This window comes from Canis lupus, chromosome 2 (assembly GCF_011100685.1).
Source record: "Canis lupus familiaris isolate Mischka breed German Shepherd chromosome 2, alternate assembly UU_Cfam_GSD_1.0, whole genome shotgun sequence".
In the NCBI taxonomy this organism is placed as follows: domain Eukaryota; kingdom Metazoa; phylum Chordata; class Mammalia; order Carnivora; family Canidae; genus Canis; species Canis lupus.
In genome coordinates this window covers 18,487,089-18,500,022 of record NC_049223.1, presented here as the reverse complement: position 1 = coordinate 18,500,022, position 12,934 = coordinate 18,487,089, and the positions used below count along the sequence as shown (strand labels likewise).

Below are 12,934 nucleotides of genomic sequence, written 5' to 3'. Positions count from 1 at the left end.
TTTTCTTATCCTTTCAGCCACTCTATGTCTTTTGAATGGTGAATTTAAACCACTTACATTTAAATTATTGGTAGATTGTACCAATTATTGTACCTAGGTTGTACCTAATTATTGGTAGGTTGTACTTATTTATTTTGTTCACTGTCTTCTGGTTGTTTTTGTGGTTCCTCTCTGTTCCTTTCTTCTTCTCTTTCTCTCTTCCCCTCTGGTTTTATGACTTTCTTTAGTGTTACATTTAAATTCCTTTCTTATTTTCTCTTATATATTTACTATAATTTTTGCTTTGTGATTACCATTAGGTTCGTATATAATATCTTATGTATATATCATCTTATGTGTTTTATTTTTATTTTTTTTTAATTTTTTTTATTTATTTATGATAGTCACACAAAGAGAGAGAGAGAGAGAGAGGCAGAGACACAGGCAGAGGGAGAAGCAGGCTCCATGCACCGGGAGCCCGACGTGGGATTCGATCCTGGGTCTCCAGGATCGTGCCCCGGGCCAAAGGCAGGCGCTAAACCGCTGCGCCACCCAGGGATCCCATCATCTTATGTGTTTTAAACTTGATAACAATTTAAATTTGAACACATTCTAAAACTCTATATTTTTTAATCACCATGTTTCATGTTTTTGATGTCACATTTTACTTATTTCATGTAGCCCTTAACTAATTATTGTAGTTTTACTTAATTTTTACTACATTTATCTTTTAATCTTCATTGTAGTTTTCTAGGTGATTAACACACTACTTTACTGTGTATTTACTTTTTCCAGTGAGATTTTTACTTCCATGTTTTCTTGTTATTAATTAGTGCCATTACTTTTTAGTGTCAAAGTCCCTTTAATATTTCTTGCAAGGCCACTTTAATAGTAGTATGACTTTAGCTCCTGTGTTCTAGAAAACTCTACCTCTCCTTCAATTCTGAATGATAACCTTGTTGGGTAGAGTATTTTTGGTTGGAAGATTTTTCTTTCCTATCAGCACTTTTAATATGTCATGCCACTCCCATCTTGCCTGGCAAAACTTCTGCTGAGAAATCTGTTGATAGCCTAATGGCGTTTCCCTTGTATGTAACAATGGGAAATTGCTTTTTCTTTTGCTTCTTTTAAGATTTTGTCTTTAACTTTTGACATTTTAATTATAATGTGTCTTGGTGTGGATCTCTTTGGACTTACCTTGTTTTGTAATTTCTGTATTCTTAAACCTAGATGTCTGTTTCCTTCACCAGGTTAGGAAAACTATCAGCCATTATTCTTTCAAATAAGTCTTCTGCCCCTTTCTCTCTCTCTTCTCCTTCTAGAACTCCTATGACGTAAAGACCATTCCACTGGATGTTGTCCCATAGGTCTCTTAAGTTTTCTTCATTTTTTTCCACTGCTCTGTCTGGGTGAATTCCATTACTTTGTCTTCCAGCTTGATGATCCATTCTTCCACTTCACCCCATCTACTGTTGAACCCCTCTAGTCCCTCCTGTGTATGTTTCATTTCAGTTGTTGTATTTTTCAGTTCTGTGACTATTGTTTGGTACTTTTTCATACTCTCTTTGTTGGATTTCTCACTGTGTTCTTCCCAAGTTCAGTGAGAAACTTTATGACCATGACTTTGAATTCTTTATCAGGTAGATTACTTATCTGCATGTCATTAAGGTCTTTTTCTGAGGTTTTGTCTTATTCATTTGTTAGGAACAAATTTCTCTGTTTCCTCAGTTTGCTCGACTCCCTGTGTTTGTTTCTGTGTATTAAATGAAGCAGCTACCTCTCTGTCCTGAAGAAGTGGTCTTGTGTAGGTGATGAACATTCTTGTTTGACCTTGTGCTAGATGTTGGTTATCTCTTGAACCTTTGTGATTGTCTAAACCACACACTTTATTTTTTATACATCCCTGTTTTTAAGAGTGTGCCAAGAACTGTGAGTGCTCCAATAGGAGGAGCACTTAGTTTTAGACTGACTGGAAGCCAGACCCTCAGGCAGCAGCTTCTAAAGTATGCAAATATATACACTCCTGTAGGGCCATAATCATAATTCCTTCTGGCCTCCAGACTATCTAGAGGTGTCCTCTGGACAAGAGGGCAAAAATTGGGGCTCCACATTAAGTACATGACCTCTTCTCTGGGGGGGGGGTCTCATCAAGCTATGGTGAGGCCATGGTGGTGGCTCAAGGATACTGTCTCCCTGCTTACATTCCCTGGGTACACCTCCCCAACCTTCAGATGTGTGGGAAATCTACAGCCTGTCCCCCAGGCTGAAACCCCAGGCTAAGTAAACAGGCCTTATTCAGGGAAAGACAGGTTGTGTTTCAGTCTGCAGTCTGTGAAGTGCCCTGAGCATGATGGCTTACCAATAACTGTTCACTGGTCAGCTAGTATAGCGGTGGGGCATGCTCGTTGACCTCAGAAAGGCAGTGGGAAAATGTTTTGATGTGTGTCCACGAGTTTCAGGAATAGTGCGGTAGTGCCTTGTCTGGGAGTGCATGCTGGTTTTTGGTCGGCTGCGGGACAGTACCATGACCTCTCATGTTCACCTGTCCCAGACAGGGAAAAGGAGAGTGCTGCAAACACCCACACTCTCTGGCTTTAGCGAGGCAATGGGATAGGGCCACATCCATGGAGCTCAGTCTTAAACAATCAATAAAGAATTGTGATACCGGAATTCTATCCTGCTGTCTTCCAAATGGCAACTGTTTAATTTTCCTTTACATAAAAATGTACAAAAGACCAATGGAGAAAAAGAGCAGTTTCTCTCCCAGTATAACTGTGTCTCCCTAGGTTCTATTTTAGCAAACCAAAAGGGACAAATTGGTTGAAGAAAGAGAAAATTCTAAGTCTTTAACAGACCATGACAAAAACAGAGCTAAATAATTATTTCTAAGAAAATGAAATTACTTTTTATCACTACACACTGAATGGCTTTCCTGACTGTCCCTTGTAAGTCCATAATAGCACTGTGTCACAGAACACACAATTCCTGACAATAGACGATACAACAGAAAAAAAATTAGTCTCCTGTGTGCAAAATAAAACTTTCATAACAATGGGCAATTCATGCCTTGCTCTCTCTAGACCTTTGCCAAACAGAATACCAGCACAGGCTAATTATGTGAGCTAGTTGAAAATTGTGTGCATAATGGAAATGCATTCCCCTAAAGAACAGCTGAGAAGAGGTCTCAGCACCAGATCCAAAACAATAGAAAAAAGTGAGAGAGCAAACATGAGGGCATATGCACAAGCATTCTCATTAGCACACGGTAGCTAACCATTTTTTTTGCTGCACATAATAAAGTTGTTCAATTCTGGCCTTGACAAAAAAAAAAAAGAAAACACCTTCCATGATTAAAGAATTCTCTCTCATGCTGACTCAAGTGCTTTGCTCCAACATACAGCTATGGATCATCCTTACATTGAGGACTTATTGTCACTTCGGGGAGCCAAAACAGTTTATGTCAGAGAGAATGTTGAAGAAAGTCAAAGGCAACTTTCATGCGCTTTCATGTGGTTTCATCAGGCAAGGAGTACAACCAGCTTGTCACAAGGTACCGTGGAGCAGGGACTCATTTTCCCAAGTTCTACATTTTGCACGTCATTGTGCAATGCCTGATGCAGGGAGCCTGCAGTAGGTTTGGGATTTGAGATCCATGGGAGAATTTTCAGAAAAATACCTGTACACCTCCACACCCAATAAACAAACCAACAGCTACCATGTGATCAAAACACACATGTGGCACCATCTGTAACGCATGAGCTCCTTTAAGTCCACTCCGAAAGTCAATAAATTTATCATGCAGGTAGAGAAGCATTTACAAGTTTCTTCTACCAATCTATGGTAAGTGAGGGTCCTGGAAGGAATGATGGCCCACTCAACTGTGTCATTTAAGAGAAGTTTCAGAAAGGGACTTTTTCAAGAGGCCTGGGGGCTGGATGTTGGGAAATCCAAATACAATGTCAGGGAGTTGATAACAGCTTATTCCTGAGCTGAAGGGTCCTAGGAGAGAATGAAGGCAGAAGAAAAGAGAAAGAGACACCTAACAAAGGTCATGATCTTCATTCAAGATGCAGCACTTTCCTCTGGTCAAGAAGGTGGTGAACCTACAGCAACAACACAAAGAAAGATCCGTTTTCCTCCCTCCTCTTTCTTTTCTCCTTCTGGTGTTCCATCTGGTTCAAAGCCAATGAAAACCAGATGACAAAAGGAGCAAGGAGTGTACTGATGAAGTCCTCATGGGTCAACATTCCAGGGCAAAGAAAGGCACAGACTAAACTGTAGCAAAGGGAAAACAAACAAACAAACAAACAAAAAAAACAGATCAGGTGTGGCAGATGGAAGGTACAAGGCCCAGTGGATTTCTCCAGGAAGTACAGGGTCCATCGGTTGGACCCTACAGGATTGGATTGTCAAACCAGATTAACTCAAATCAGATATCTTAACCAGTATCAGGCTTCTCTAATAATTTCGAGGACCCAGGCAGTCAAGAGGCTCAGATAAAGCAGAGATGCCTAGGACATCAGGGGTGGTCACCCTGGTCCTGTCTTCCTGCACTGGACATGCGCCTCTAGCCTAGAATAGTAGCTGAGGTCTCCAAGTGAGATCCGTGGGGTTCCTTACACAGCAGGAACATTTCTACTAGAAAACAGTTACCTTTTATGCCCAGAAAGTTGGATAATCTATGTGCCATTCTCCATGGAGACCTGCTTCGCAGATCCTAGGTTCAGCTGAGTATAATTAATACTAAAAGCAACTCAGCTTAGTTCTTTGAGGAAGATTACAGGTGTACCACAGCCCCCCCCCCCCCATGCACTTCCTTCATCCAGAACTGTCAGACTCTGCTCCTCCAGGTGCAATCAAGGCAGTACCACTCCCATCAGACTCTTAGGCCACCAGGGGCTCTTGTATATGTGAAGCTTGGAGCTTTCAGGTCTCCCTTCCCAGTATGAAGAAAATGGTATATGAAACTCTTTAAATACGGATTGGAAGCATGTGGGTGTGGGGAGTGAGGGGGGAAGTGGAAGGTGAACCACAGCTAGGAGTAAGGATAAATCTGCTAACCTCCTGGAATTATAAGGGATTCAGTACAAGTGTACATTTTTTTCTAGGATAGTGTCCAGAATGCTTCCAGGTTTTTTCAAAAAGACTGAAGGCCTATAAAAGTCTAGCCAGTAAAACCAGATGGAGTCTTCAGAACATGTGGATCCAAGGACAGATAAATTGAGTCCCCTCCTACCAGGGTCTGTCTGACCCTGGTCTGCACTGTCTACCCCTCATCCACCCTCCTTACCAGAGAGAGCTTCTCACAGTCCAAAGTGAAGCCTGAGAATGAACACAGTCTTATTTTCCAAATGGTTTCAAAGCAGCTGTAAAATACTTTGACCACAAAACACTTACTTTAAAATTAAATTAAGGGACACTTGGATAGCTCAGTGGTTGAGCATCTGCCTTTGGATCAGGGTGTGATGCCAGGGTCCTGAGATCGAGTCCCACATTAGGCTCCCCACAGGGAGCCTGCTTCTCCCTCTGCCTATGTCTCTGCTTCTCTCTCTGTGTCTCTCATGAATAAATAAATAAAATCATCTAAAAAAATTAAATGCAAAAAGTAGAACTTACCTTTTTGCTTTGCTATATAATCTCTGAAAGCCATCTCGCAGACTTTTGCACATTTCTGTCAGCTGGAGCGATTTCTCATTCGGATATGTGCTGTTTTACGAAAGAGATTTTTAAAAGAGTGATTTAAAATGAGAGGTATAACATGATGTTAACATTCAGATTTAATTGATAAAATGTGCCCCAATGAAGTCTGATTTTCATTCCATTACTGGATGTCTCCATGAAAAAGGAAATTGATCTTTTCACCTCTGACAGGTCTAAATTAAAAAAAAAAAAAAAAAAAGAAAAAAAAAAACGTTGACACTGTAGAGTCAAATAGAAAAGAACTCTATGGAAGACTTCATATTTTCAGGTTTTCCTATTTTGCGGTTAGTATTTACAACACACACATCACTGAACAGTTTTCATCACTGCCATCCATAAACACTTCATTTTTAAAAGACGTTGTCTCTGGCAGCAAGCATGCAGACACAAGAGATCAATAGTCTCTCCAAAAAGAAAGCAAAGTAAATCTGGCCCTTGATTATGGTAATAGCTATAAGAGCTTGTTGCTGTTTTTTCATGAACTTAGAAAATTGGAGTTGGAAAGAAACGGAATCAAGAAGAATGTTAAGGAAATGGATCACGGAGTCGGGTGGCCTCACGAGCCTCGAAGACACACGTGTGCTTTTTAATCATTCCAGACATCAGCTTCCACATTTCTAGTCTGACCTCCTACAGTTACTGTCTTGATACATACACAACATAGAAAACAATGTAAAGCACTTGGTACCATGGTGGACACCATAAATCCTCAAAAAAAAAAAAAAATCCACTCTCACTTTCCTTAGACTTCAAAAACATGCATACAATTCTGACTTGGCCTTAAATGCATTTATTTAATCATCCTGAAGGTATTTACTGAGAACCTCGTGTAGGCTGGGGGCCAGCACAGGATGCTTCGGTAGATAAAACAGACATGGTCCCTCCCCTGGTGGAGCACGCAGTCTGGTCAGGGAGCAACATATTCATCAAAGAACCATACCAATGAATGCAGAACTATGACTGTGATTGGGATCATTAAAACAGCAGGGGGTACCACAGTACCACAGTGGTGTGTACTGGAGAGACCTCTGCCTCCTGGGGGGGGGGCGACGGAGACAGTGTTGTTCAGGTCAGAGACTGCAAGGATAAGGTAAGTGAGGTAGGTGAACTTTGGGATGTGGGGGGAAGGTTCCAGGCAGAGGGAAAAGCATGTGCCAAGGCCCCAGAATGGGAGGCAGGGCAGCCCACAGTGTCTGAGGAACTGAAAGAAGGCAGGTGGGGCTCATGGCAGAAAGGGGAAAAGATGTGTGGAGTAGCAAGGATGTGTGGAGTAGCAAGGAGGGGCCAGAGCACACAGGCCTGCTCAGGGTGACAGTCTACCCTAACAACAAGGGGAAGCAGGGGAGTCCTGTGGCCCGGACGTACATTTGAAGAGCTCGCTTTGCTGAGAAATGAGATGAGGGGAGGCAGGGCTGCCGAAAAGGTGGGCAGGTTAGGAGAGGGAGGAAGGCAGTCTGTTTTCCTAGTAAGGATACAACGGAACACGATGTGACAACCCCCAACCGGCAGGGGCAGGTGCTTCCCTGCTCTGCTCCAAAGTGCCCACCGCACAGCTGGGTGGCTTTCCTGGGCAGCTGCGCTCCCTGCAATTTAAGGACCCAGCAGGTCTTCGGTCTCATGGCACCTTCATTCCAACAACCTGCTTCCAAAACGGGCGTGGCAGGGGAAAGAAAGTGCTGGAAAGCCCTAACCCGTACCTGCCCACGGAGCCCGGCCAGCACTCCGCACAGGCCTGACCCCACAGCAAAGCCCCACAGCAAAGCAGGGATCAGAAGCTGACAGTCTTGAGATCTGTTCTGGAGGTGAGACTCACAGGATTTCTTAAGATTGGATACAGGAAGTGAGGGAGCAAGAGGTAGGAGGTAGAGACAAAGGGAGCTTCGTAATTAATTCTCCGAGAGTTCTCAGAAACGCCTTCTAAAAACACTGTCCACAGAGAACATACAGGCTCACAAAATCCCTCTTTATCCTGATGGGATTTTTCTCCTCCCTCCCCACCACGTCCTTCCTCCTTCTCTTTCCTCTGTCTTCAGGCCTGACCTTCTGTGCTTTCTGAATACATTATCGTACCTTCCAAGGATTTGTTTATTTCTAATCTGCTGTGTATTTTATTCAGGCAGCACCGTTAATGAAGTGAATTACCAAGCCAACAGTGCTTTGAATTATGATGGCTTTGCAATTCTGAATTGTGCAACTGTGACAAGCAGGCACCAATAGGATTTAGTGTCCTACAACTTTCCTTAAATTGGAGAGTATCTTTTGTTAATAAAAAGTCAGAACAGTTTTGCCCAACGAAAATCAACATAAGATCCATGGAAAGCAAATGAGAGTGCATGTGGTGTAAAGTGAAGATGAGAGCATGAAGTCATGGGGAGAAACAGGGTCTGAGGTACCAGTAGGACCAGCCTTTAGGGTTTCCTCTTTATAAAGAATCTTTATTCAATACAGTAGCTATAGGGATGTTATAGGTTGAATGTCTATGCCTCCCAGAATTCGTATGTTGAAATTCCGACCTCCAAGGTGATGGTATTATGAGGTGGGACCCCGGAGCACCTGGGTGGCTCAGTCATTTGGGCTCTGCCTTTGGCTCAGGTCTTGATCTCAGGGTCCTGGGATGGAGCCCTGCATCAGGCAACCTGCTCAGCAGGGGACCTGCTTCTCCCTCTCCCTCTGCCTGCCACACCCCTTGCTTGTGTTCTCTCTTACTGTCAAATAAATAAATAAAATCTTAAAAAAAAAAAAAAGAAGTGGGACCCTTGGGAGGTCCTGAAGACATGATGGAGGGGGGGCACTTGTGAATGCAATTAGTGCCCTTATAAAATCAGCCTGAGAGTCTCCATCCCCTTCTGTCTTGTGAGGTTACAGCGAGAGAAGGCCACCTCTGATCAAGTGGGTCCTCTCCAGATCTGAAGGTGCCATGATCTTGGACTTCCACCTCTGATCAAGTGGGTCCTCGCCAGATCTGAAGGTGCCATGATCTTGGACTTCCAGCCGCCAGAGCAGGGAAATGCACTGACGGTTGTTTCCTGTTACAGCAGCCAGAACAGACTAAGACAAGGGGATATGCAGGATGTGCACATAAATGCCTGACACTCAGAAGCCACTAAATCCAAGTCAGGTTTTTACTCTCATAACACATCATAGTATTCCTTCCTCAAACGATTCATGGTTATTAACGTGGGGGTGGGGGCAGAAACTTGCCTGCCCCCCCCCCAGAAGCTGTGTCACTGTGAAAGGGTAAGGGAAGCCCCTTGACTTCTCTTTGCTTCCTGTTTCTCTCCTGTCTCCTTTCATTCAGTCTTCAGAGTTTTATTCCTTTCATCTAATGTCCTTAAAACCTGCCTAGGAAAATACTAAGATACTCACATGCAGGATCCATAAACTTCAGACATTTGCCTACGTTAGGCATCTAATCAATACAGACCCTTTCACTGCCCTCTAGAGAAGTCTCTCCATTCATGCTGTTAGCAACTATGTCTGTCATTCACAGAGGCAGAAATACATATGAATAATGTAACTGCCATGATTTAAAATGCCTGAATACCTGAGACCCTAAAAGACAACAGGAATCCCAGGAAACATGGAGAGGCTGAGGCCCTTGGGGAGAAGGCAGGATGGCCTGGTTAGCTCGCCAGACCTCTGTGCTGTGTGAGTGAGAATTAGATGTTGCTTGCATCTGAGCTCTTTCCGAGGACCACGAAGGAATTACTTGCTCTTGGAAGAGGAAAAGAAGAAACGCTGTCGGCTCTGATTTGAGAGAAGACATGACCTGTGGACAGATCCTCTCAGAGAAGCTGGCATCCATTGCCAATGAAGACATTGGAGTCCTCCCTAACCTCTGATTTGGGGACATCTCTCAGACAGGTTAAAAGAGAGAAAGTCAGAAGTGATCAAGGTGCAAGAAGGAATTCTAAAGACTCAGAGTCAGAGGTAACCTGGTGGAACAAGAGATTGCCACAAGGCAAATGTGGGCTGATGCGTAACCCAGAAAAGATTCTCAGGGATCAGGTTAGAAAGGCCCATCTGAAAGGACTGGGTAGGGATCCCTGGGTGGCACAGCGGTTTAGCGCCTACCTTTGGCCCAGGGCGTGATCCTGGAGACCCGGGATCGAATCCCAAGTCAGGCTCCCGGTGCATGGAGCCTGCTTCTCCCTCTGCCTATGTCTCTTCCTCTCTCTCTCTCACTGCCCCTGATAAATTCCTCTTTCTCCATTCCTCCCAAATGTTGTATTATGGATTCTGACTGCTTTTATTATTTAATTATAGAGTTTATTTGTTTGGTTCTGGCAAGCAACCCTTCAGGCACATTTTCATCACTTGGCTGTGTGAGGGGGGAAAAACATCTTTATAATAAGATTTTGGGGAAAACATACACAAAAACAAGCACTTCTGCTATCATTATCCGTGTGGCTGGTATGCTTTTAAAATACTGTCTTTTTAAGTCAGTCTGGAGTTGAAAGTGATCACTTTACAAAACTACCTGGCAAAATTTCACAGAAAAGCAAAAAGCATAAGGACTACACAGCTCCTGCAAAAGGATAAAAATTAAGCCTCTGTTGATGCAAAGAATATCATCTCTTAAAAAATATGCCAAGTGATTCAATCCCTATGAGATAATGTCACCAGTACGTAGTGGGCATCCACAAGGACCTTTAAATGTAGAGTTTACATCACCTTCTGAGCATGATTTGTAATGAATGCCATCATGCAAGTGGTCCCCTGGAGAAGTAAAACATCCCAAAGAAAAATCTGCCTGTAGCTAAGGACTTTCAAGAACATCCAAATTCTATTTACAGTGACTATAAGGGGGCAAAACTAGAGTGTGAATCTAAATGAGCAGCTTTTAAAGCCTTATCAATTTTACTCTCTCTAAAAAAAATTGTTTTCTTTTTTTTTAAAGATTTTATTTATTTATGAGAGAGAGAGAGGCAGAGACACAGGCAGAGGGAGAAGCAGTCTCCACTCAGGCAGCTTGACATGGGACTCCATCCTGAGTCTCCAGGATTACGCCCTGGGCTGAAGGCGGTGCTGAACCACTGAGCCACCCGGGCTGCCCTGAAAAAAAAAAAAATTTTTTTTTTTTTACTCTCTCTGAAGAAACAGTGTTTTAACAGATGGAGAGTGCAGCCTAATAATGGAAAGCCCAAAGAATAAGAATTCTTCCAATTACTCCTTTTGCTCCTTCCCCACTCCTGGGAAGAGGAGCCGATGAGCCAAGAGGCCCTCCCAACCACCAGCAGAAACCCCCCTGAAGAGAGGTGTAAGAGATGATAGTGACCACCTGACCACCTGTGCTCTGACTTTGAAGTCAGCAAGCAAAATTTTAATTATAATGTGCCCTCTCTCCCTCACCATACAGTTTCCCTGAGGAACAAAGGCAAGTACCCAGCTCACTGGAGAGTTTGATTATTCTCTGAGTTTACTTAACCCAGGTCTGCCCTTGAGATATCAAACATGCCCAGGCAATGACAAAACCATGCCTTGGTGCCTACAGAGATGAAGGGCAGACCCTGGCCTGCCTGTTTGTTTAGTCGTTCGTCATCAATCAATGGAGCCCAAAGCATGTGCCACTGAGGATGGTGGCTACTGGAGATAGGACAGTGACTGAGACAGTGTCCCTGCGACCTTAGAGCAGAGAGTCTGGCAAGGAGGTAAGGACACACTAACCATGCTGACTTTCCAGAATGAATGCTGGTTATTTTCTATAACCATATGCATTTTAAGGAACCATGAATCTGTATTTTGGTGGATGTCATTTAATTCAAAATACCAGAAAGTGCTTTTAGAACGACCACCACAGAACTTCACTCTTTTATACACGAACAGTGCAGCCGAATGAAATTGCAGAAATTTCTGCTAACAATCTCTACTTTTCACCTTAACACTTGCCTGTCTTATGTTACCCTTGACAAAGATTAATTAGGTAGCTCTCTACACTCCTAAATCAGAAACCGTAATGTATTCTGGCTCCCTACCCCTTTTGAAAGACAGTTTTCAAAAATGTAAAGTCATAAATCTCAAACAGATATCAAATGAACACGTGTTAAAGATTTTAAGTCTATTCATAATGAGAAAATCAGTTCAAAGGAGAAGCCACAGTACAGGCACATTTATAGATCAGGAATATTGAGATGAATGTGCAAATAGGGGCGAAACAGGTAGAGAGGGGCGGGAAAGTCAATTGGACCTCTACCAGGTAGGACGTAATTTGCATATTTATAGACAAGAATGATTTTGCATTGCTGAGTTAACTACAACTTACAGAGTTGTAAAACTGCTCCCAGAGGATCAGAATCAGATAACTCAGAGGTGTATGATCTGAACAAGGCAAACTTATTCACTGAAGCACAAAATTTCCCCTAGACCATTAACAGTATCCCTGCCCATCGCTATAATGTTGATGGAAAGACCCACAGTAATGAACCTAATAGACTCCCACTTCTGCTACATTTCAGCCCGTCCATTCCACAGCTTGCCCCAAGGGGAACAGGTGGACCAGGCTCAGATATGAGTCCTTTGGGACAGAAAGGAAGCACTGAGTTCTTCAAAGGTTGAAGTAATTTACCAAAAGGACAAGTCTGAGATATGAAGATTAATTAAAACTTCAAATCCAGATGAGCAATAGTAGTGACAAAATTGAGATGAGATAAAAGAGAAGCACATTGGGAACAAATGGAAGAGAAGTGACCGGCACTGGAGTATCTGTGTCTTATTTCACTGTCCTCATGTGTGAGACCCTTGGGACTTGAGATAAACTCAAATGTGTAAGGTCGGGGTGGAATTCATCCATGGTGCAGTGTTTCTAAGCATTTTTAAACCCGTCTCCAACAATATTTTCTTGCTCGATACAGCCAAAATTCTTTTGACTTTTCTTGAATGTGTTTTGAATTTGAAATTATTGGATAGCCTGAGTATACTTGTAATGCTAATATCCGTATTCCTTGATGCAGACATTCTGATCTGCCCTCCTGGCTAAGCATAAAGATCCTAGGAGCAGAATCTACTGCATGGTCATTAGGTGCCAGGCGCTGTTTTTAACACGTAATACATGTATCATCTCATTTATTCCTTGCAATGAATAGACAGGGTAGGCCCTGTGTCCATTTAACAGATGAGGAAAACAGAGCCTGGTAAGATTCAAGGATACACCTAAAATCAACTCTGCTAGTTAGAACTGGAGTGGGTTCGCTATGGTTCTGGGTTCTTAACCACTATGCTATCTACCTCCACTAATAGGGGGGGACAATCTGTCCTT

The 12,934-nt window shown here is 42.9% G+C and overlaps 1 protein-coding gene across 1 annotated transcript in view; it reads right to left on the bottom strand.

The window, feature by feature from the left end:
* Positions 1-12,934, bottom strand: part of ST8SIA6 (ST8 alpha-N-acetyl-neuraminide alpha-2,8-sialyltransferase 6) — a 134,287-nt gene that overhangs the window by 66,147 nt on the left and 55,206 nt on the right. Inside the window, 1 exon segment of the mRNA NM_001287030.1 lies at positions 5,596-5,685. Within this exon segment, the coding sequence (NP_001273959.1) occupies positions 5,596-5,685 (90 nt within the window).